Raw genomic sequence first — 26,093 nt, forward strand, 5'->3', positions numbered from 1 at the left:
ACCCAGTCCAATCCCTGTGCCACTAACAGAGTAACACACCTCACAGAATGCCTCGGGCTAGGAACACATTGGTGCATTTCACATAATGCAAATAAAGGACTTCCATTTGTTTTGTAAAGTGTCAGCTCAAACTTGGTTGATCTGTTTTCAGATGCAGTTGTAATTTTTTCATGAATGGCAGCAAGAAACAATTCTGCAAAACATGAAATGTGGTTTTGGCCAACAGTACTTGGAAGACATCTTCTCTCCCCTTTACTAGCAAAACAAGTCACTTTATATTTGACTAAATCTCTGTGGTTAAGAAGTGTTATTTGAAAATTAACGATAATTATTTTCAACTTTCCATTGTAATTTTTCATTTTGAAATGTAGTTATATTTCATTTAAGGGGAAGGAAAATATAGCCAAGAGTAAAAGCTTTAGTATGAATCACTGTAAGTTTTTTCTGTTCTCATAATTCCTACAAAACCCAAAAACCTTTCCCACCCAGACATAAAATCAAAAATATAAGTATTCACAATAGTTAGCTTACTTCTCTTATTTCATTCCTGTTCTCAGCACTTTTGTATGACAAGGACATTTTAAAAAGAGCTGAGAAAAAAATGCAAAGCCCCTTAAGCTGCAATCAATAAAATTCTCTGAAGCCTTTTAAGAAATTAATTACCCATTGCTTGGATATTTTAAACTAAACTGGTCAAGGCAAGAATAATGTGCAAGAAAGATCAAACTTACAGTGGAAAGGATTTGGAAAATAGACACAGATTTCTTGATTGCATTTAATTTTCATGATGCCCTACTGCTCCACATAGCAGAGTTTCAGTGAATGCTCACAAGTACCTGCTAGGATGTGCATATTTCTTGCTCCCTCTTTTTTTCACCCACTTCCTTCTATCGCACTACCCAGTGCAATTCATCTCTGAATTTTTGAGGAGATGCTTTGAGTTTTTATATTAAACAACTTTATTGAACAAAGCCATGATTAATATAAGTATGAATCCCTTCCTTAAATTTATTCCCTTTCATCCATTTCAACAAGTTCTACAAAATAACCCTTTACATTTGCTTTAAATATGGAAAAATGATGGAACAAAGTCTTGTTGGTTTTGGCCGAAGACATCATTAGCTGCTAGTTAAATTTTTCCTGCTAAAGGAAAGAGTTTCCCAAATGGATCAAGGAAGAAGGTTTGTCCAGGATTAAAAGCCTAAATTTGAAAACAGCTTTGTGTTGTCCCCAGACGAAATTCCAAAAGACACAAAAAGAGACAGAGCTGCTTAGGCAAAAATCACTTTTAGAGTCCTATGAAATCACTGTAGAGAGACCAGAGTTATTTAAAAAGGATTATTTATTAAACATATTTCTTTACAAAGTACAATCAATGGTTTGCATTAAATTTTGGGGTTTGGTATTTGCCTGTATGTACACAAAAGCTTATAACAGAAAATATGTCTTGATTTTACACATGGGACACAATACAGAGTTACCTTCATATTTTGATTTCTGCCAACATAAGCAGTTGATAATAGCTTTCAGTTAGGTGCTGTTTTTCAAACTGAACATGAAGCAACAACATTTCTGCAGAGTTTCAGCATTTATCAATCCTTTGGAAAGTTTCCACTGAGCATGAGTGGAACATGACATTTTTGGCAGGTTACTGGACTATCCTTATGATTGTTAAAATCACTTTTTGCAGTTATAAGATAAGAAGATTTGAGGAGCTAGGTAAATTTAATAATACCCTATTAGCAGCAGTTGATAGTAAATGCAACATAAGGTTTGTTTTGTCTGTCATACAAGGATGTGTCCTAGCAGACACTATTGTATTGTTCTCTACTTGAACAAAAGTATCTGCATTTATTGTATGTCTTTGGTAAAACAAAACAAAGATATAGAGACAAAAAGCCGTTTATTGTCATGAGTGACTATTGCCATCAGCTAATATGAATGCATTGCTAAAAATTAGTGAAGACAGGAAAATGCTGTAAGGTAAATATATACAGAGTTAAAATACAATTCTTATCCACTAGATAGTGATTTTGTGGCACTGTGGTTTTCAGAATATAACGTCTTTGAGAGCAATGTAATTTTCAGTGCAAGCTTAAGCAAAAATACCTGCCCGCTGTCATAAAAACGACAAACAAATCTGGAATGTTCAAAGTAAGTTTGTCTTCCACTTCTCCACTCTTGAGGCACCTTTAAGACATGGCACTTACTGTAAACCATCTAAGAATCGAGAAAAGCAGACACAATAAGCCTGAATTTTCCATAACAACTTTAAAGATCACTGCCAGAGTCACTTGCATTAAGTAAACGATGCCTGTGTAAGGTTTGCCAGCAAAGCATCTTTCCTGAGAACGGAGCTGGGGCCCTCTGTGTGCATCATAAGTGTGCGTGCTCGGAGCTGTGGTCGCTGTCGTGGCTGTCGTCGTTGGCTAGAGAGTCCCCCGTGTGCTGCAGCCCGGCGGCGCCGATGCCGGAGAGCTCGGAGGGGAGCAGCGTGCCCTTTTTCACATTCACCAGTTCCTTCTCCCGGGCTGCTGCCCCTTGCTGGCCCCCTTTTACGCGCTTCCACTTCATCCGTCTGTTCTGGAACCAAACTTTTACCTTCGCAGAAGAAAGACAAAACAAGAAAATAAAGATGGGGTCACTGAAGGTAAAAGTCAACTTTCTACCTGTAGCGCAGCTCTTGGGGATTGTATTTTCCTAATGTGCCTTTCTGTCTGGATGGTAAAGAGCTTAGCAAGATTTCCCTGAAGACCAGGCAATTCAGTTTTGGGTAGGATGTGAACACTGGGGATAGTGACAGCAAGGGAGGAAAAGGAGCTACTCTTAAGAAGACAGTTGGGCTATCTGCTACAGACAGTTCTGTAGGAACATCTCCAAGCCCTTTAAAAAACATTCAAAAGATCACATACTCTTGAAAAATATATTAATGCCATTTGTCAGAGAGAGAAACAAAGTCAAAATATTTCCCATCAAGGGACTGTGCAAAAGAACATACAATTTGAGTAACAGAGAACCCTTCATCAGAGGGTAGTTACTCTACAAAACAACTTGCCTGAAATTTGGCATTGCTTTCTTCTTTGTTTCTGTAAGCTGGTGATGAGTTTCAGGTGCACCACTTTAAAGGTGCCTTTTTATTTAAACTTGCTGAAGTATCTGAAAGACCATTTCTTACTATAAGAGCTTAAGACTTCCCTGTCTATTTCACAAATGTATTCAAATTATTGTAGTCAACTGATCCTTTATTCTGCTGCATTTAACCATAGACCCTGATCAAATTTTTTAGACAAATAAATACTCCCAGAGTCAGAAGGCAAGGCATTTATAAATTGAGTCAAAATTAGCAAATAATTTCAGATAAGAATGAAAAAGAAATTCATAACATGGAAGACTAAAAATGTATCTGTGTTTAAGTCATATTAAACCCCAAGATTTTACGCCAGCTGAAACTCATTTCCGCTCCTCCCCATCTCTGTATGGAAATATATGAGGGAAAAGTAAACCTAAATTATTTGCACTGCAAACCACAATATTTTTCAATAGCCAAAAGAAAAGTAAAGGAAAAAAAAGATGTGCATAGCAGCTGTCAAATATATTAGAGCAGATTAAAGGCTGATTTCAGATCAGCTTCAAGTACTGTCACTGAGAACAGTATGAATAGAATATTGTTCAGTTTGATTCATTTAGAGTTAATGTTGCTGAAAAATCTCGTGTGTGTGTGTGTGTGTGTGTGTATGTGTGCAGCTCTTCAGATGAAGGTTCCACAGAAAAATAAACAATGCCTGCAACATTTAACTTGGAAAAAAAGCAAGAAAGCTTGCAATGCTAGTATATCCTCTGCTGTGTTTAGCAGAATGTGTTTCAGAGTTTTAAAAGAATCAGCAAGCAACAGGCACAGCAGGACATATTGTTCAACATGAGTAATAGAGCCACAAAAATGCTGTTTTGCTGAATCTGTCTTACACATCCAGGAAACCTCACAGTTTTTAACCTTTACTATTACTTTGAATTTTGCATTAAAATTTTACTACAGTTGAACTGATAGATAGCGTCACGCTCTTTGTAGATGTATATAGGAAGGAAGAGAGCTTATTTATTTTTTTAATACTCTATCTTCCCGTTAAAGACAAAGTGAGCTGTTAAAGCAAAATCACTTGGGAACAGAGAAAAATTATTCCAGGTTAGTTAAGAGCCTTTAAGCAGAGCACATCTTTTCCTCTAGTCAGCTCATCAGAGCCAAAGAAATCTAGCTTGCCAAGTGAAAAAGTGTAAAAGGGAAGGTATTTATTAGTGGCTGCTGTGATGTTGGATATTACCATACTCAGAACTGGTATCAGAAGTGTCCCTGGAAACAACATTTTCAAAAGGGTGTAGCCTTGGCAGCTTTCTGGGAGAAGTGATAATATTTTGTTTCATTTTTGGGGGGTTTTTTAACAGTGAAGTTTCCCTTGCAAAAGGCACTGCTCTACTGTGCCAGGTAGTGCAGTAGACACAACTGCAATCATTATCTGAACATTAAAAATAATACACTTTGGATTGGACCCATTATCACAGGATATTATCCCACTTCTTACGAAATAAGGGCCAAGCCATTTTTCTTTGGTAAGAAAAAATTACAGGATTGGAGTAATTATTAAAAGGTCTGAGCAATTCTCTGGATATTTTTATGTCCTTGAACATTCACAGAAAAATTCACATTACTCAAAGCCTAGAAGAGAGTAATAATAATTTATAGAAAACATGGTTTCAAGAAACATGACAATAATGCATTTGAAGTAAAGGTTTCAGTGCACAGCCTGGATGCAACCTACTTTAACTTAATGGAATAAGAGACATCCAGGCCTTCTGGATGTGGTCAGTTCATTTGTGAGTACTTGAGAAACTGAAGCTAATACTCCTGTGACCAGTCAGACACTGTCCTGGATGGGACAGGAGTGAACAGGATGATTAATGCCTGGCTTCTGTTACAGGTGCTCATTTCTTTCTCTCACAGAAAAAACTAATTCTCACATCTGCTAAACTGACATTTTTTGACTGTTTTCTACTGCAATTAATTAACTTATTCTGGTTTTCATTTTTATGATACATTTTGGTTCTGCTTGTTATAATTCGGGCCATTTTGACAACAGCAGAGTTGAGATGAGTCTGTGTCCTTGAGCATTAAACCCAAAAGATTGACCCCAGGTCCAGGTAATGAGTAACTGAATCCAGGCTGGGGAGTACTTCTTCATTCAGATCACCAGCCTTCAGATCAGCTCATAAAATTATGCCTTTAAAGTGCCTCCACCAGGGATTAGTAGAGGTCAGCATCTGCATATTAGTTGATATAAATCAGGTAAGGGATGATGACTTCCCTTTTCAAGGATGAGCATAAGATACATTTGCATATTCCTCCAAGGATCCAGCATGTAATGCTATGTCTGCAGGTGACCCATTGTATGGGAAACATGGCATTTTGGGAAAGTTGGGCTGAAATGACTCCAGCTCCCTCTGCATGAACTCTCTAGAGTGTAGAAGGAAGAAAGTAACACTGGCAATCTCTTAGGAGGAAATATACTACTGAATATTACGAACATATAGCCTTCCCATAAAGAGAAAATGGTAACAATGTTAAAAAGGGGGGGAGGGGGGGGAAAGCTTTTCTGTTCATTACTTTAAATAAACTGCATATGATTTACTGACAGAATATAAAATAATCAATTGCTTTTTTGGTATGTCAAAGATTATTCTCAAAAGCTTGAAATCATTTATAGTCTATTCTCAAAAGCTAGAAATCATTTATAGTCAAGTTTATAATTGAAAATTTTGTGAGTTTATTTTGATGCCATTTGCTGTGCTAATGTACTGCAGGGTTCTTATATAAGGGAATGCATTATACACACACAAAATATTTTTTACCATATATTTCTTTATGTCCTCCATTATGAAGTATTGAAGTGCACTTTTGATCTGATCCAAAGTACACTAATGTCAATGTGAGTTTTTTTTCATACACCTCAATAGACTCTAAATGAAGACCTTAATGCTCATTTGCTAATAATATGAGACAGGTACTTCACTTGTTATTTCCTCTAGAGATCAAATTTAGATATTGGAATTCTGAACTTCCTTTGGAGCTGAAGGACAGTTATAGAGGGTATAATTGTTACTGATATGTGATCCATCGATATTTTAGTAATGGAAAGGAAGTGAAGCAAACTTTGTGTGAAGTAAATCAGAGCATCAGTTTATCTTAGTTCATGGAAAAGAATGCTTTTCAAACACACAACTCATTTAAATTTTCATGCATATAACATGAGTCAAAACAAAAAACCCTGAAAAACATATAGGAGAGAGCATAAAGAAAGAAGATAGAAAATAAAAGAAGTAGAAGAGAACAGAGTAGAATAGAATAGAATAGAATAGAATAGAATAGAATAGAATAGAATAGAATAGAATAGAATAGAATAGATCAAGAGTGATAGAGAGTGACTGACTGAAAGAAAAATAAAGAAAAATTGAAATAAAAATAGAGAGAAAAAATCCTTGCTGAAATGAACTTTAAAAATTTTTGAAATTTCCCCCAGTGAAAGAACTAGTAGTGACATTCACAACTTTTGCAAAAAATATATCCTTTAAGAAAGTTTAAAGATCTACTGTGACAAACTTAATAAGATTTACAGAGCTTTTAATGCTATTTTTCAAGCCTGTTAGCTCCAGCAGGGTCTGAGCGTGCTCACCACCTCTGAGAATCAAGTCTTGATTGCCTACTGTTTATGGAAATGCACTCCCTCGTCTCCACCCTTTGACTAGCACAACTTGACTGTATGGAGCAAGCATGTGTATGCACAGAAAACAAAGGAAGTGGCGGGAAATGAGCTGTATTAAAGATGATGGTAGCATTAACAGCTGTTTCTAAATCAGCACTTATGAGGCAGTCTATTGAGCACATCTGCTTACTGGCACGAAAGCCCTGTTTCTTTTCCCTTAGTCAACAAGTTGTTTAGCATCTGCATCCCCACATCTGATGATTAGACTGTTACTTTAGATACGAGTAAATTATTTCTCATCGCATATCTCCTGATCTACAAGATAAATGTTTTGCTGTGACCAATTTATTTTAGGTCTGCTCTGTAGGAATCATAGGAGGGGAGTTAAAACAATGAGGTTGACATTGTTAGTGTCTACATTGCCAAAATAATTATTACATACTTATGATATATAGGTCCTTAGCAGTCTTAAGGACCACATGATGGGCTGTGTTGGATGTGTATCTTTAATATAACTTCCTTATGTGGACATCAACAACTACTTTTGATTCAAAATGTAAATATTTCCTAAATGTCTGGTTTAGTGCTCCTTCTTCAGCAGAGTCTTTCAGTCATGTTAACTTTGAGAATAATTGAATGAAAAAGTAATGACTGAATTCAAATTATCTTAGTTCTACTATCAGCTCCCTTTCTTCTTTTAAGAAAAAATACTTTCTCTTTATAAAAGCTATTTTCTGGAAATGAAAAATTCTTTCCTAAAATCCAGTTTTCTATTCCAGGTTTTAGTGGCATGAGTCCTAAACAAGATTAAAATTTGAGGCCTGATATCTAGAGAGCCTTAAAAATTAGAAACAAGAGTGCTGTGCCACTTGTAGTTATTCTTTTGCTTTAGGGGATCCATATTTCTAAGCAAGAGTCTTTGCAGTCAGTATCCTAAATTCCATGTTTTAATATACCTAAATGATATGTCATGAAGACCAAAGTATCAAGCCTTTAAAGCATTCTGCCTCAGTCAGCCGTTATCCATTTACATTCATTATTTTTAAATCTTTCAATTTACTTTCCTCTGATACAGACAAACATATGAATAATAAAAAATAACACTAAGTTTTCAAAATTAGAAAAAAAAATAGGTTTACTTCTAAACTTTCTTAGGCCTTGAAAACATTCCTGTTATTTTTAGATAGTACATTTATGCTGCCAAGTTTTAAGGAGAGTCAAACTCCTGAAATTTACAGAAATCTCTGGTGTTATACAGCTGAAGCTTGCCTTTTTTGCATGCATACAGATAATATTTTCATGATAGTTTATTCAGAAACTTATAGAAGTAAAATAGAAGTGTACAACCTATGAATAAATATAATTGCTCATAGAATATAACAAAGGAATTCAATTTTCTATTCCAAAGAAAATCTCATAAAAATCTCAAACGTATTTTAGAGATTAAAACTAATTTAAATAAATTTTATTATTAAATGTTTTCTTAGTTAATATAAAATATTTCCAAAATCCATCACTTGAAGAAAATGGACTTATCTTTGGAAATTAAGGAGTGGTACCAGAGCCTTGTGATTAAAATTATTTAAGTCACCTGCTCACTTATTTAAAATGATCTGCTTCATGTTACATTACAGAACTTTACACTGAATGTGTACAAGTACTTTGCAGCAGCTGTTGAGAGAAAGGGGAGGTTTTGGCAGGTGCACAAAGGACAGCTGGAGCTTTTGGCACCCAGGAAGGTGTAGGAGTGAGTTCTGGTGTATCGTTACATGAAAGTCGGTTGAGATTTTGGTACTGCTTAGGTGATATATTCTCCTTTCTACCTCCCACGTTTAAACAGGGATGGAATAGCCATTATATTTCAGAGGAGAGCAGTGATAGCAGTTCTTCATTCCAGTTTCAGAAGTCTTTGGGAGCACTCAGTTTACCTCCCTCTACTCCCTCCAAAGAACAGTTGCCTTCTCTACCAATGGTCTTCAAAATTGCTTTCATGATCAAACAGCTAATCTTCCTGAATCAAAACCTCTCTAAAGTAGATTTTGCAGTTAATATATCTTAATCACAAAGAAAAACACTATTTCAGGCACCTTGCTCCTAGTGACTTGTTTTACATAATCTAAGGTGATATTTTTTTGTAAAATTAGTCTTTCCTTTTTTTGGTTCTAGGCAAAGAAAGGCAATCTGTGGGGCTGCTGCTTGAACTCCCTCTACCTTATTCTCCTGTAATACCTCTTTTAAGAGCATACTTTCATCCATTCCTTTACTATGTATAGGACCTAAGAGGGCTTACAGGGATGGAGAGTGACTTTGATAAGTCACTCGTAGGACAAGGGGGAATGGTTTTAAGATGAAGGAGGGTAGGTTTATATTAGATATTAGGAAGAAGTTCTCTACTGTGAGGCTGAGGTTGCCCAAAGAGGTTGTGAACTTTCCATCCTTGCAAGTGTTTTAGATTGGAGTGGATGAGGATCTCAGCAACTTTGTCTAGTGAAATGTTCCCTGCCCATGGGCAGTTGGAACTAAATGATCTTTAAGGTACTCTAACCCAAACAATTCCATGATTCTATGATCGTGTGATCCAAACCTACAAAATAAACAAATGGTGGAAAACTAATTACCTTAAGCTAAACTTTCCTCTTCTTTGTGTAGACATTTACCTCCATGAATTACTCATATGTAGAGTATTTTACTTCATGATAAAAAAAAAATTGTAATGTTCATCACTTTGCACCCATTTTGCACAGATCAACATTTCTCAATGGCCTCCAAAAGAAAAAAAAAATCTCCTTTATTCAACATATTCATTTTTGACTCTACAAAATAAGTTGTTCTCCACTGATTTCTTCTATTTCTTAAAATGACTACAAATGACAAATTTAAAAGCTCCTCTTTCCCAAAAGAGATAACAGAAGAAGCCACATCTTTCTCAGCTTGAGCTTAAGAAAGAGCAGGGGTAGGTAATAGCCATGCCTCAAACACTTGGTAAAAGCAGCTGTATGAGCTGCTAATATTCCTGTCTATATCATATATGCTTCTTGGCACAGCAGAGGTTTCTCCCCACCCAGAGCCTCATGGGGTTTCTCTGCAGGTGTAGGGTCCATTCACAACTAACAGCTTGAAGTTCTTGGATCTTTGCATATGAATTGCTTGTTTAAATTCAACCAATACTGCAAATTAAATATGCTGATGAATTTTTGCCATGTAATTATTTTTTAAAATAATTAGTGCACAAATCGAAATTATGCACTAATTATGTCTAAGTTTTCTAGCTGAATTCTTTCCTGAGAAAGAACAGAGGTAGCACAGTGACTCTTAGTGTTGGTATTTATATTGCTCAAGACAAATATCAAAGTTTTATTTTATTAACAGTGTTACTTTAAATAAACAAAAAATCTAAAGGATTTCAAGCCACGCAGACTCATTATTATAGTGTGGATCGAGTGTGCTTTACACATGGAAGTGTGGAATGAGCAGCTGCCTTTCAAAGATGTGACAGCATGACAGACTGATGTGGTCAAGCCTGTCCTATCAATACAGTTTGATTTTTGTTTGAAAATATTCACCACCTAGCCTCAGAAAACTAGCTTCCTAAAGTAGAAAATTAGTTATGCCATTTAATGCATGAAGAGATATTTACACTTCCAGCAGTTGTGCAGAACAAACACATGATGGAGGAATGTTGAATTCCTGTTTTCTTGCCTGGGTAACCAAATAAAGCTATTCTTACCTTATCAGTGAAGTCTAAAAAATGCAGTGATTAACCTTCATTTACCTTTGTAATGCTGAGAAGTATTTTAATCAAGTCACTTGCGATGAAATTTTGAGGTAACCAGGTCTGGAGAAAAATTTTCTAATGGTAAGCTTCATGTAGTATTTGCATGGTCTTAACAATGAAGTGCTACAGTGTGGGTTATGGTACTATACCAAAGTATAATATAAATAATAGGGCTGCTTGTTTCCATTTCTGGCAGGAAAAAGGCATCATAAAGCTTCTTTCTTTGTGACTCATTCCATGTTGGTACCACATGCATGGAAGTCAAATGCTTGGTACGAAAGCATTCTTCACTTGGAAAAAATTTTGTCCTTTGCCTATGCAAAATCAATGGCTTTAGGGTTTTTATAAATGATTGATATCTTCTAGGCAGATATTGGAAATTAAAGTTGAGAAGAAATAAAGCTGTTGTTGCCATCAGCAGAATTTAATCTGACTAGCTGGGATTTTCCGTTTGTGTTGGCAAACTGAAGCATTACATATTTGGACTGTTTATTCCGGTAACCTTAGCTAGCCTGAAGAACTGCAACATTACTCTTTTGATTAGCTCCATGCAAAAAGATCTTGTGAGATGGAAAGATCTCCTACTCTTTCTATATTTGGCAGGATCAACTCCGTAAAAATGTCCATTTTGCCACTCCTCTGATACCCCGCTGCAGCTGCTTCCTCCCCTCATCCCACGGTGAGATATTAAAAAGTCTGCATGGAACCATCTCCAAGTTTATCTGGAGGTACAAAAAAGCCAAGAATGCATTTGCCAAGGTTACAAATATCTAGGGAACTCAGATAGTTTTTAGTCTAACTAGCTCTTCAAAATATAATAGAGGCCTGCCACCTGAAAATTATTAACTGCTGCCTGATCTGGGATTGTGAGTGCACTCTACAGGAGAGGGAGCAAGCATTATATGTACCTATATTTCTGGAGTTCTTACAATACCATAATAGAGCCATCCTACCACCAGATGTGCTTATAATGCTCTCAAAGTGTACTCTTTATATCTAGGCAATTGAGGCACTTATTTAATGTCATCCTCCTGTCTTGTAACTCAGGTTTCCTTTTTAGGGAGTGTTAAGATTATTTTCTTCTCCTGAGCCATATGTAGGGGTTTTTTTCTTGGGTTTTTTTGGGTTTTTTGGGGTTTTTTTCTGTGAAATAGCCTTCCATGAGTCATTTATGTTTGAATTGATCTTGTAAGTTATTTCGAAAGTCAAATGAAGCCTTACTTTGATGACTGCAGAAAACTTTAATACTCTTATGTAGCTTTTAAAATATGGTTAGACATATGCTTTTTTCTACAGCTTATTTAAATGCTAGAAAGGTAATTATGAAGTGTTAGTTGGTCAGTGCCTCTTTTAATCTGTGGCATATGGTAGAAATTATCACTATAGTCATGAGGAAGATAGAGATTTTTTTAAGTTAATAGGCTACATGATTTATCTCACATCTTGGGGAATAACTGAAAGTTGTAGCTTTAAGATGACCCAACAATACTTTCCCCAGATTATTTTGTTGTTCTTCTTTATCTGAATAATACACTTGTCTTTTTTTAAAAATCCTAACTAGAAAGTAATGCTAAACAAATAATTCCATCAGGTCTGCTCTCAAACCTATCTTCCAAGCAGATGCATTATTTCACCCAATAGCCAGTGCTACTATTTTGCCATTGTACTATCTCAAGGAAGTTTCAATTCTCTGTATGCAAATTCAGTGTTTCATGAAAGATCAAGAAATCTCCCAACACCAAGGGGTCTACAGCATGAGATCAAGGCTATCACTTGTGTGTTCACTACTTTCAAACAAAGGAGCTATCAGCTATTGCACTCTCTGCAATGCAGCTTTGGGGAAAATAGTAAAAAAAACCAGTTCTGCAAACAGCAATCTTCTAAAAGTGCTATCTCATGGGAAAGGGGGGGCATGGCTGATAATGCCATCAATATATTTTACATCATTTTTTTGCACCTGTTTAAGGTAGGTATCAAATATGATCTCCTCTGTAGGCATGGCTAGTTGAAAAAAAGTCATAACAGTAGTAAGAATGAAAATAAGTGCTGTTATCTTGCTCAAGGGTAATGATTCATTTTGGTAATGATGGAAAGGCAGGTCCTGAGGAGACTTCCCTCTCTTAACTGGAGAGAAAAGAAGTATTAATGTCACACCACGCTCACCCTAAAGTACATTTTTAAGTCACTGGAGGAATGCTGATATAAAACAAGTATATACAAGAAGAGCCAAGTCTTTTGATTTAGGGCATTCAGCTTCTGAAGTGTGCCATATACCATAGAAACCCATACCCAGATCCATGCTATTTACACCATTTTTCTATCAAAGCAATAGATTTGGTTTAAAAGAGACATTTTTACTTTATAACATTACTTGGCTATAACATACATAACCATATGATTCAGAAACTGAAAAATATGTCCAGAATTTCCCCTCAGTGTTCACTTTTTGATTAACAATACAGTTTTTATGTTTTTTGGTGTTGTTGTTTCTTCTCCTTTTCTCAGACCATTTTACTGTGGGAAGATACAGAACTGAATTCTATCAAACTAAAAATCTTAATGCTTTCCTTTTCTAAGGTGGTGTTAAGCAGGAAGGCAGGAAGGAAGGAAGAAGGGAAGGGAGTTATCTCTAGGAGCTCAGTTGTCACTCTGTGATAATCTGGGGAAGCAGAGAAGGATTAGATTACATAAATAAAAAGACTAATGACAATGCTATAGAAATTACCACAATAATCTGCAGAATGCTTAAAACTGATGCTTTGTGATAGCTGGAAAACAGAAACTACTACCATGACTTAAATAAATTCTCTGTACTTATATAGCTGGACTGTCTTTTCTCCTCCAAAAACAATATTTAATATTTATCTTATTTTCACTATGTTAATGCTTTTAGATTAACTATTCCCTGCAGGATAATAAACTGTCTCTTCATTTAGTTTACTACTCAACATGATCTTTGAAGAAAAGCACATAGAATTTATTTGGGGAAACACTTAATTCTAGGCCAAATTCACCATTTTTAAATGTAGAGCTATATCCAGCTGACTGATTCCTGTCAAATTTGCCATCAGATATTTTTTAAAATTTATTTATCATTGTTCAGTTTCATGCCGACTCTACCTTTGTCACCAAGACAAGAATTCATTCTTTCTCCCCTTAGCTGTCAAAATCAGGTGTGAGTCTAAAAAGCATAGACAGTGGAAATGAAAAACAGGCAAAATTTTATCAATTATTTGATACAAAATAATGTACTTCAAAAACGTAACTACCATACATAAGTAACTGGAAATTACCCCAGTGAAACCTGGTACTGTGGTCAAATCAAACAAGAAATTGCTGTGTTTTTCTTGAAAAGCTCAAAGGCACAGCCATTTTCTAGAAGCTTTCAAACCAAAAAGCTGTTGGATTTGCTTTTGTGAGTAAAAATGTGTTCATTTTAAAAATTATTTATTGTTTCATTTATTTGCTGGATTTGATATATATACCTATGGCAGGTGCTCAAGAAAATTGCAAATCTTCTTATATGTAGACTTCACAAATCATTATGCTATTTTGATACCTACTTTTGACTATATCATCACCTTACTGATTGCATCTAAAGCAATCCCTCAATCTCATATTAATTCCTGAAAAAAGAATGACTGTCTATCAGTGGGCAAAAAGCTTTCCATTTTAATATTAAAACTGTAGGAAATATTTAATGAGATTTTGTGTATTTGAGGCCAGTATTCTAAAATTCTTTACTAAAACACATTTTCCAAATGTGTACATTGATGTAATTATTATTTGAAATGTGACTTCACTACCTATTTAGTGTATAGAGATGAGATCCTGAAACACTTTAATACATGTGTAACATGGATATTTCCATTAGAAATCAATGTGACAACATGCATGATGAAACTTAAGCACATGCAGAAGTGTTTCCTGGACCAGGGTTTGGTGAGCAGGAAACCAATAACAGTGATAAGAAATTCCATCATCTCCGCTGCTTTTACAGAGCAGGGTGAGATAAAGGGGTTTAAAATGCCTGTATCCCAGTTTTGCTGGCGTTCCCATTTTTGCTGCCATCTGGAAACAGGATGTTCAGAAACTCTGCATTAATATATGCCACTGCATATACTTAATAGGCTGAACCAAGTTGCTCGTATTTGTTGCATGCAGGCAAACCAACTCCTTGTGCATACAGTGTTTGGGACCTATCCCCTCTTCAATGACATCAGTGTGGACAGATTAGAAAAGATATGCACCCATCTAACAGATCTATCACTCGTGCTTTTATCTTCCATCTCTGCCTAATAGATGAAATTAATCTGTAAGTGGTACATATGAAAGTATAAATTACTTTCACAGCAAAGAGATAATAAATGTATATAATTTTGCTAAAAACATTCAATCTGATGTATCAACATAAATATTATCATGATAAACAGGAGCTTTACTGTGAGGAGCTACTAATTCCTGGTACATATTGGGCAGGCATTTAAAGTCCATTATTTTTCATCAGTACCTGTCTTTCAGTGAGGTCAAGATTTACTGCTATCTCATATCTTCTCAGCCTGGTCAAATAGTTATGATGAGCAAATTCTGCTTCTAGCTCTCTGATTTGCTCCTTGGTGAAAGCTGTCCTTTCCTTCCTGGGTTTACTGTTGACCTCTGTCTTGTAGTTACCTTCTTGGGAATCTGAAAAAAAAAAAAAAAGGCAAAAAGTGATGTGATGGAATGTAATGACAAGTGTACAGCTAAATAGAAAATAAGCCCAAAGACGACGACAACAACAAGCTAAAGTTACATCTTTCAAACTTTCTTCTCTCTGAAACACACCCTTGCTTTCATTCCTATGGATCCTTTCCTGTAAATCAGGAAAGCAGAAGTAATTCTGGCAGACTTGATCTGCTGCTTCCATTGAAACACATCAAACTTTAGCTTAAAACCTTGCATTGTTTCATTTTCTAACAATTCTCTGAAGAATTTCTGCAAAGCTTCAATTCCTTCCCACTGCTGGCAACTCTCAGTGCATCCAACCAGTACAGGATGTGTATCATTTGATTACTGTATAATGAGTAATACCTCAAGAATCTCTCTCCCCTATCATTTCACTGATACCTTAAGCCAAAGCTGTTTTACAGCAGACACTTTAAGGTTTAGTGCAGTTACACTTCCAGGGAAAGCAACAGACAAAGCACAGGAAACTGAACACACGTCTAAAGGAAGTTGGTCCCATGTCCCATGGGATCTCCTACTCACGCTATAGTGCAGGTAGGAGCTTTTTGGCACAGCTGGTATCAGTATAGGAAATTTGCTACCACTGATGCTCATTACCTAAGGGATACTTTGGCCACAATAAGAGGAGCTTTGCTGAAAGTTTCATTATCACCCTCACAATTCCTTTTACTCTCAGAAACAGATATATTTGGTCCTGACCCAAACTACTGAACTCAGTAACTCAGTGACAGTCATTCTATTGCAGTCAGTGAAGTCAGCTTAAATAAATGAATGTACAAACCATAAGGAAAAAAAAGATAGTGGAAAGCAAAAAAAAAAAAAAAAAAAAGGAAAGAAGAAGAAGAAAAAAAAAGACCAGACATTTGTAAGTTTGGGTATGATACAACACCTATAAATCCAAAATTAGCAGGAGATCAGTACAAGTATCATTAGTCAAATTCTGGCCTCACGAACCATCTTAAAAATGTCACAGATTAATTCACACTTCAGCTGTTGATTTAAATAGAAACGTGCATCAACATCCAAATGAACTGGCTCACAAAAAAATCCCTCCCTGGGACTCTGTGTCAGATGAATCATCAGCATGCCTGAGCCTGTCCAACTGGCCAATGAGTCTGGTTTCAAATCTACATTTTATAAAGGTATAAGAATATTTTCACTTTTTGTCAGTCACTCTGTTACTTTGAAGGGAACTTTGGGGGGTTTTGAGTTGGTTTTTTTTAATGAGAACTGTTGATTCTTGACTCAGTGCTATAGTCAATAATTTAAAATGTTTTAAAGCTAATGGCTGCATAGCACCAAACCTCTGCTTTTGCTGACATAACACACAGAACTTTGCTTCAAATGTGAAATGTAGTACTGGCTGTATGACTTAGAGTGTCCATCAAAGTTGTTGAGTGTATCTGGGAGTTGTTCAGCCACAAGTACAGCAGAGATTTTAGGACATTAGATGGCAGGCCCATTGACAATAGTGTGGGGCCAAGGTCTATTTCCAAACTCGACATAGAAAACTTGATGTTTCAAAATCACTTTACACCTAGAAATTAACATTTCTTCCTTTATACTAATAGGCAAAGTAGAGTCACTGTAACTTCTCTCCATGTTTATCTGTTTCAGGAACATGCACGTTGGGTTTTTTCCTTTAAATTTCTCTGTCTGCTATCCCATTATAAGGTCCAAATACTAGTAGATCACCTGAATTTAAATACTTAAACCCCTAAATCCCCATTCCATTGAATCACTGAAGAGACACACCTAAATCATTATTTTTACCATTTTGGCTAACCATTCCTATACTGCCAGATGTGTTTCATACAGGCTTGAAAGCAGATGGGTGTGCATAGTCATTATGTGCTGCATGATGCAGAAATTAATTTTATACAAATAATTTCTAAAGTCCTCCTATAACTGTCCTGGTCATGCTGTGCCTGTGTGAGGCCATGAGCCAAGAAGTCTTCCCATGTCAGTACTTGCTGTAAGAGAGATCCATGGCTCACTGCTTCCCAGACTAGAGGCTGTGTCCTTAAATAAAAGTAATGTAACTACATATGACACTGATACCTTATCAAAAATTAAATACTAGAAATTAAGACATAAGTCTGGATACACAACAGAAAGAGGGATCAAGGCTATAAAACCTTGGTAGCTACTTCTATTGTGAATATTTGAAGGGAAAAACTTAAGGAGTACCCATCCAAATGTCTCCCAGGAAGACACTGATCTCTGTAAGTGACTGAGACTTGTAACATGAGCAATTTTGGCAAGCAGATGATTCCATGAGGAAAACGGCTTTGCTGTTCAGCAGCAAATGGTTTTTTGTAACATTCAGAGCCAATGGTTCTTGGGATACTGAAAAGGGAAGGGGAGGAATACTGGGATAAGGAAAGGGGAATATAAGTGCATTAGTAGCCTACGTCCATCATCTTTGCCAACAGACAGGATTCAGAACTGCTATCAGTGTTACCCCCTACAGATCCCGTGGAAATATAAGCATTCTTGGACTATTGGTTACTTAGACATTTCTTCCATTGCTGGATACTACCTTTAATTCAATGCTGGATTCTAAATGCCTGACAGCCATAGTTTTATTAGCAGTAAGATTCCACGACCAGACTGACACAGTGGAAAAGTTGCAGGGTTTTATTTATTTTTGAGAATATTATTGATTGGATTTGTAATAGTGTAAAAACCACACGGTATATTCAAACACTACTGAAAGCAGAAACTGGAGAGGTACACAGAAACCTGGGACAGGTCAGAGAGCTGACTCGCTCTCAATACTGAGGTAATGTAACAGAGCAACTGGAATCCCAGGAAATCTGTTTCAAAAAAAATACAGCCAGCAAGACAATAGCATTTTGCTTAATGCATTTGAGATATTGAAAATATATTTAAAAAGAGACTGAAATGGGTACTAGTTAGGTAATCATAAGTCTCTTGCTGTCATCCTGCTTGCTGCAGTGTCACTGTGGTTCATGTGCAGGCTGCCTTTTATGTCCTATTGATGTTGTACTGCTTGGAATTTTAGTTTTAAAATTTGGGGTTGTTTTTCCAAGGAGAAAGAATCTAGGTTTTCTAATCGGCTGTTGTTTTTTTAGCAGTCTCTATAAAGCCAAGATTGGGAACTCCCATCTCTTTCTGACCTTCAGGACTCTGTTCATATCACCTGACTAGCTTCTCTTTGGTGGAAAATGGGTGGGAGACTTGGAAGAGATTCTTGGCAGAACTCACGTCAGCCTACATCTGTTTTGCAGCTGTTGCAACTAAGGCAAGAAAAAGGTCCCAAGAACCTTAGTTTTCTTCTACTGGCTACATCTTATGCCAAGTGGTAGGTGTAGAGGCAGAGAACAAAGCCTAGGGGGAACTCAGTTAGACTACTTGCCTCTCAAAAGGCACACATAAAATACATACAGATGGTACTAACCACTTGATGAAAAATACAGTAATCTATATTGTCTGTCTTCTGCCTTCTGCCAGACCAATTCTGGCACGCTTTCAGAAGATGTAGCCTACATGCAGGTATTTGTACCTTATCAGTCTCTCTTCTGGAAACCTTTGTTCTTTAGATGTCAAGTAATGTAGGCAGTTAAACACTGCTTTGAGGGATGCAGGTCATGCCTTTTCTTAGAACTGTTTTTATCACTTTTTAAAAACTCCAGGCATCATCTTTATTATCTCCTGTTAGACAAAAATACTTGTTGGTAACTGATGTAAGAAAGTACTGTTTGGAAAGACATTCAGAGTCATAAATGGCTGTTCCACAAATCTTTGAAGACTAAGATTTTTGCCAAGTTTAATAAGAGCTCAAGATTTATTTTTAAAAAAATCATTCCCAATCACACTATTCCCCACCCTCAAAAGTTACTTCTGCTTTACTTTAAGGAATGGTTTGTTCTTAATCCCAACATTTGTATTATCCCATCAGAGTTCCTATTTTCTTCTCTCTACATCAAGAGCTGAAGCATGCCAAGCAAACACAGGATCAAATCCCTATACAGTGATAATTTTGATGTTTTTACTTCTGATACCCGCCTAAGGAAAAGAAAGACTGATCACAGAACATTGAAAGAGACTGGAGGAGGTATCTATGGTACAAAGATCTGCTAGCAACCAGGTAGGGTCAGAATCAAAGGTCAAATGTGCAAGAAACACCTATTTTTTTCTTGGATTAGTTCAACAGCTGGCATACCTTTATTTCTCAGACAGAAATGAACATTCAGTTAATACCAGGAATGTAAATCCCCAGACAAATATTTTCAAAAATTTATCAGATTGCTAGTGTTCTATTGGTAGTTACAGAAGGTTTTCAGATCCTGATATGCACACTGAGAGTGAATAGTGACAATAACTAGTAATGATTTTTGAAAAAAAGGCCATAAGAATTTCACCTTTATTGCTCAATATTCAGGTTTTCAACTTTCACTAACAGTTTGCAACACTTACCCATGAAAAGCCCCCAGCACTAGCAAACAATTTCTAAATTTATTTCACTATTAATTTATAGTGAAGTTGGATAAATTATGTCCTTAATTGTGTATCTTCCTATAAATGATGATCAATAAAACAACTACAACATAGGCATCTACTTTGAAATGAAGCTAGTATTAAAAGCAAAAATCTTGCTACTTCTGACTATTTTAATGTTTTATGAAACAATATTTTTTTCAAACATAAATCTTTGACATTTGTTTAAATAACTGGTATGTAACAAAACCTTCTAGAAATCAAAAAACACAATAATGATATGTGATTCAATTCAAAATGCTTGCTTACTTTTCTTTTTTCTTTTGAGATATGAACAATATGAACTAAGGAAAAAGTAGCAAAGAGATGGTGCAAAGGTCTCCATATGGTTCCTATTTTTTTGCCAGAAACTACGTGTGAGAGCAAGATTTACCCAGAAACAGTTGCCTTCAGACATTTTTGACATTTGATACAGAATATTATGAAGTTTTTGTATTACTTTTATTTTCTAAATTTTCAATTCAAAGTTGCTTAGAATTAATATGAAAATTTACCCCGTATCCAAAACACTGCTCTTTACTTTGCAGGTTCATAAGTTAAACCCTTACTCCCTGTTTTTGTGTAAAATCTTTGTACAAAAGAAAAAATAAGTCCACGTATCTATGGTTACTTTGATGCACCTTCTGTTATTTGCACCAAATGTTGCAGGCTTTATTAATCTATTTTTGTTTCATAATTTTCCTTCTCTTCACAGTCATTTAAATAATGTTCTTAAAAGACTTTGCCTAGTGAAAAAGTGTACTTCCAAATCACTGAAATCTTCAGTCTGAGTGCCTCTTTTGAGAATGTCATTAAAAGTATTTCTGGAGCTGCAATTCACTAAATATTGGAACAGACAACATCATCATTTCCATAATTCACAACTCTGCATGTGCAAGTGGGCAAAACTGCACAGTAGCACAAGTACGGTGTCAAAACTACATGAATCCTTCTTTTCAGTCTAATGAAAGCAAACTTTTGTTTGCTTATTGAGTTAATGCTTTCTAACAGTCTGTGACAATTAACAATTTAAAACAGCCTCATATCCGCACCCAAAAAAAACACTGACCTGGCACAGCAAAACCTGTGGGTATTCTGAAACACACTATATACTGTCCTAAACCATTACCTACTGGCTGCTGCCGCCAACATTTTGTTATTATTGCCTTCTGAAAGTAAAAGTCTAGGAATTATACTGCAGTATCGGAAACATTGATTCATAACACTGTAGCAGCTAATGCTGCAGGTTCTGGAAGACACCTCTGCTTGAAAAGATATCCTTTTACCTTCTAACTACATAGCATGTACAGGTCACTGCTTCTTCAAACTGTGCAGAGAGGGAGGACAACATATGTATTCTCTCATATGAGTGAGAATAGTAGTGATCTAGTGAGTAGATCTTCACTAATCTCTGTCCAAAGTCTGTGTATAATCACAGTTTATCATAGGAAAGGAGACACAAGCTTTCCCTGAAAATAACTTCTCAGACTGCATTTTAATATGACATTTTATCCACTGGGATTGACAATTCCCATTTGCAAGTACATTCTGCAGATACATCTCCTACATGCAGCAACAAATAACACATGCTGGGTTTTTTGCCTTTTTACCAAATGAGTTTTATAACTTGCTTTCATGCAGAGAAGCTTCATTAAATGATGTCAGGACCATCTCCCCAATAATTAGGAGTGAATCTTCCAGAGTAAAAGCTAACCTATAAAATTAAACCAACAGATTTTTCTGTACAGGAGCTTCTTAGAACAAAGATCAAGAAGTGAAGAAAGCATCTAGTTGAGATATAAGTTTATATAACTTCTCTTTCCAACCAAGAGGAAGAGAATAAAAGTGAAGAACAACCAAACCCAGGCCAAACGCTGTGCATACCTCAGTCATCATCGTTCTCATCATTTTGATGAAAATTCTTCCCTGGAGAGGGGCTGTATCAGAACTCCAAGGAGGCATTAAAAGATTCCTTTTGGCACTACATTATTTTATAAAAATGATACTTGGGAAAATAGATCTTTGCCATGATGGTATTTGAAAGATGCAAAGCACTACAAACTGTAGGGAAGTGGTTGCTTGAGAAGGGAAATGAGTGTAAGACACACAGAATTTACTTAGATAATACCCTCTCAATAAGTCTTATCACTCTAAAATCATAGGTTGTAGTTTTTGATTTAGCTTTGCAAATCAGAGACCCTTGTCCTGCCAAAAATACTAAGCAGTGTCATGGGACTCAGGTAAAACAGAAAGCCATATATAACTCACATCTAAAAAAAAAATAAAATCTTTTTAAAGGAAAAATACTTAAATACTTAAGTGGTAAAAAATGGATTATGGATCATTTAATCCTTTGACCATTAAACTGTTTGAAAAAATGCTTTCTCTCAGGTACATGTAGATTTGCCTCTTTAGGCAAAATTAGGTTGAGGTTGCTCCACTTTCTATGACATAAAATGCTGTACATCTAGCTTAAGATATTGCCAGCAAAAATTGAGATGTGGGTAAGGAATAAAAAAAATGTTGCAGTGATTTGCTGCTAAGAAAGTCACCAGTAATATACCAAAATATACTAGTATGCTTTCTGCATGTGCTACCTAGAATTTAAACATCATGAAAACAGAAATATTACTTTTTTCTCTGAAAAGCCAGACTGCCACTGTTGGTGTACTAGAATCCAAATCACAGTGGGATGGGAACATATGTCAAGTGATGCATTTTACAAACCTTTTTTCATATAGTAACTTCTTTATATAAATGGCCATTAGTTTTATGTGCTTTCACATTGGCATTAAAAGTCCTTTATATTTAAGCAGCAGTACATTCCAATGCAAAACTAGCCATGTTTGCTTCCCAAATGGCAGCCAGCACTTGATAATAATTCTGTTGCTTGGAAAGTGCAGACCTTGTGGATACTATTCTTTGAATCAGTGAGTAAAACATTTTTAATGTGGTTACATAGTTACTTTATGGAAAGCTGTCAATTACTTCATTTTCTGCTACCACTATACTAAATCTGCATTGTGAAATTCCAAATATACTTCTAATAAGCAATTCTGTTTTACCTATAAGCAAATAGGTTTCATTTTTTTTTACACATTATTCACATTATCCATAGTTTGCAGAAATCAAGGTGTAATTTGATTACAGACTTCACCAAGTGTATAGCCTAGACCTCTTTCTTCCAAAGCATCATTTGAAATCTTGAGTTGAAATGATTTTTCATAAAGAAGAGCATTTCCTTAGGCTCCTTCATATATATTTTTTCAAAATATACAGGCAGATCTTGCAGTCAAAATTATGCTGACTTCTAAGTTTGCTTTTTAAAAAAAGTTTATTGCAATTGCATAACCTCCTGTCTGAACAAAGCAATACATACTTTGCATATAAGCCAAAGAATATAGGATTTTAGTTTTTCATACTTAGCAATAAAAGTTGAAACACTTTACAGCAGTTTAATACTGTTTCTTGAGGGCTCCATATTGCCTAACTCACTCTTCTTTCAAAGATTCAGGATACAGTTACTCAAAGGAAAATATTAATGGGTACCAACAATTCCACTTTAACTCTTTCTAAGAATTATTTTGCTGCTACAGGAAACAGGAAGCCATTTCACAGTGGTATTTTTAATGTAATTCTTCCACGTGTGTTACACTAGCTAATTTTTTTTCCATTCATCATGAAACAGATTTATTTGGGACCCCTTAGTGATGTAGTGAAAATTTTATATATGTTGAGCAAATGACAGAAAAAAAGCAGTGTCTGGAGCAAATCTAACATCCAATACTTCTGTTTAATCCTATGTTAGTGTGCCCTTTCTCTTTTTTTTTTTTTAATTCAGTCTGCTTGAAATGTTTTTACTCTTTCTAAAACCTGTCCTTTTCAAACACCCATAACTGGCCTCTAAAGTGTGTGTAGCACCTTGCAGAGCTGCAGGATCACAAATCACCTTCCATTTCCCAGGCTTGATGAGTGTCACAACCCCCACACACAATTCCATGTGGTCATCCTCTGCCTTAGTGGCTGTCCCTAGTGGACATGGCTCAGCTAGTGTGGCATTACAGCTTTCAGCATGAGGCACAAATGTAATCTCTGTCTGGGCCTCTAAGAAATATAGATTTCTGTGCAAATGTATTTGCCTGCATATGTTTTAGTGACATGTTTTGTAAATCTTATTATCCCTCAGAAAGCATTAAAATGAAACCAACAGGCCCAGCTGTGCTCATAACCTACCTGAGCAGATATCCAGACTTTTTTCAAAACAGAAAACACACACACAGACACACACAGACACACACAGACACACACACACACACACTCCCTCATACCCAATAGGGTGGATTTTCCGGGTATCTTCTATTATTTCATTCACTGTTTACTTTACAGTACTGTGCTGAGGTATAACACTAACTATAAAACTGGAAAAACAGTGAAAAGTATTTTCCCACATACAATTAAATGGAATTACCTGTCTTTCAGGGAAAGCCAAAATAAAAAGCATTGTAAAATAAAATTTTTCAGATGTTTTACCTATTTATACCATTGGCTTTCAGGCCAACCATGAAAGGTTCGTTTTTCACTTAAAACTATTACTAATGACTGCTTTGGAAGTTCTGAATATCAGCTGGTTTTGACTTACCTTAAAAGTTCCCCTATTTAGCACCATGCCACATTTTCCTTTTTTTTTTGTTTTCTCGAATGATTATCGTAAATGGCAGAATCCATTAAAAGCACCCAAAGAATTTGTCATGTTTGATGCTAACACAATTTCATTTTCAACCTAGAGTACAGGTTAGTTATAGCTAAGAATTGAAAAATGCTCACAATAATTAAACTGAAAACCCAAAATACTTCTCTAGATAGAATTTTGGGTGAAGGAAATAAATCTATTAAAAAAAAAATCTAGCTAATAATTCAGGTTTAAATTTTCTTCTAGATATATTTTACTAAATATTTTACAGTCTGGGAGGTCTTTTTGATGGCTAATTTTTCTTGATTGTTAAGAATCAACTTACATAGTTAAAGCCTGTGATTCATAAATGGAAGCTCTGGCAGAGTACAACTAAAAAAATCCTTCAACTTCCATGTGGGCAAAAAGATGTAGTATAATTTCTGAAGGCCTTCCTGTATTTTAAGATTAGTGTACAAGAGAATACTATATATGCAAAAGAGGAAGTTACTTCAAGTATGGGTTCAAGTACAGCTTTTGAAATGGCAGAATTTTAATGCTGTACTTGTACTGCTCCTTTTTATATTATCTAGTGAGACTATAGTTACAGTAAATTAAAATTATAAACCTTCTTTTAACTTTTAAAATGGACTGCTACTTCCAAATTAGTTAATATTCCCTACAAAGTCTTAATTCTTTATTTAGAAAATACAGTAACAGGAGACTGATTGTGCAAACACGTCAGTGTGTATGTAAAGTTCTGGTCTCAGGTGAGCCCATTGAAAAATATGCTAAAATAAAAAAGAAAAAAAACCCCACAACCCAAAAGCACCCAATAATTAAACCCCATGTCCTCAGTATTTTAGTCAAATTAAAAAGTAATAATTTTCTCCAGCTTTACATCTCCTTGTCAGTAATGCAAAGTCTTTTTGTGATCACTAAACTCACACAAAAGTAAAAACTTCTAAAACTTTTGTTTTCTCCAATCAGGGAGACCATTTGGCAAAAAAATGTTAAATAATAGGGCCTGTCTCTTCCATCACTCACTTCCCACAGCTTGCTGCCTACAAGTTGGAAAATAAAGGCCTTCTTGGTAAAGTATTGTGCTAATGAAATATTCTGACTGTGCATGTCAAAGCCTAGTAAATCCTATCTATTTTCTACAATCCTGTACAGTATATGTTTTACTCTTCTTAAAAAAGCTCATTTTAAATACCTACCTCTACTGGGATAAGAAAATTTAGAAACATTCATAAATATTGAACATAAAAGTTGGATAGGTATAATGTTTTTTCTTCATCCTAGAAGTTATAACACCAAAAACAAATTAAGAGGTTATTTAATTGTACAATTAAAACATTTCAAATCAGTACCCACATTCTTTAATGTGATCAGTTGTCACCTCCAGTAACAATTGGCAGCTCCAGTAACACATTGTCCCACTTTTTGACTTTGATAACTATTGAACTTCATCTTTCTAGGAAATTAAAATTGGTGCTACATTTCTTTGCTTCTCTTCCAACCCCAGCCAGGGTTGGATCTCTGCAGTAAGAGTAGACACAATACTTGAGATTATCAGATCCCAGAAACAGGGGAAAAAATGTCAATAAATGTATTAGCATACCTACTTGAAGGATGTGGGAGTACACATTAAAAAGAAGAGGCTCAAAGT

At 35.6% G+C, this 26,093-nt stretch overlaps 1 protein-coding gene across 1 annotated transcript in view; it reads right to left on the reverse strand.

The window, feature by feature from the left end:
* Positions 1–1,324: 1,324 nt before the first annotated feature.
* MEOX2 (mesenchyme homeobox 2) overlaps positions 1,325–26,093 on the reverse strand; it is a 52,131-nt gene continuing 27,362 nt past the window's right edge. The window contains exons 2-3 of the mRNA XM_059466950.1: positions 15,035–15,207; positions 1,325–2,601 (exon numbers count right to left, since the gene is read on the reverse strand). Of these exons, the coding sequence (XP_059322933.1) occupies positions 2,377–2,601; positions 15,035–15,207 (398 nt within the window). The 3' untranslated portion in view covers positions 1,325–2,376. The remainder of the gene's footprint in view (positions 2,602–15,034; positions 15,208–26,093) is intronic.

Source organism: Ammospiza nelsoni, chromosome 1, assembly GCF_027579445.1.
Source record: "Ammospiza nelsoni isolate bAmmNel1 chromosome 1, bAmmNel1.pri, whole genome shotgun sequence".
Classification (NCBI taxonomy): domain Eukaryota; kingdom Metazoa; phylum Chordata; class Aves; order Passeriformes; family Passerellidae; genus Ammospiza; species Ammospiza nelsoni.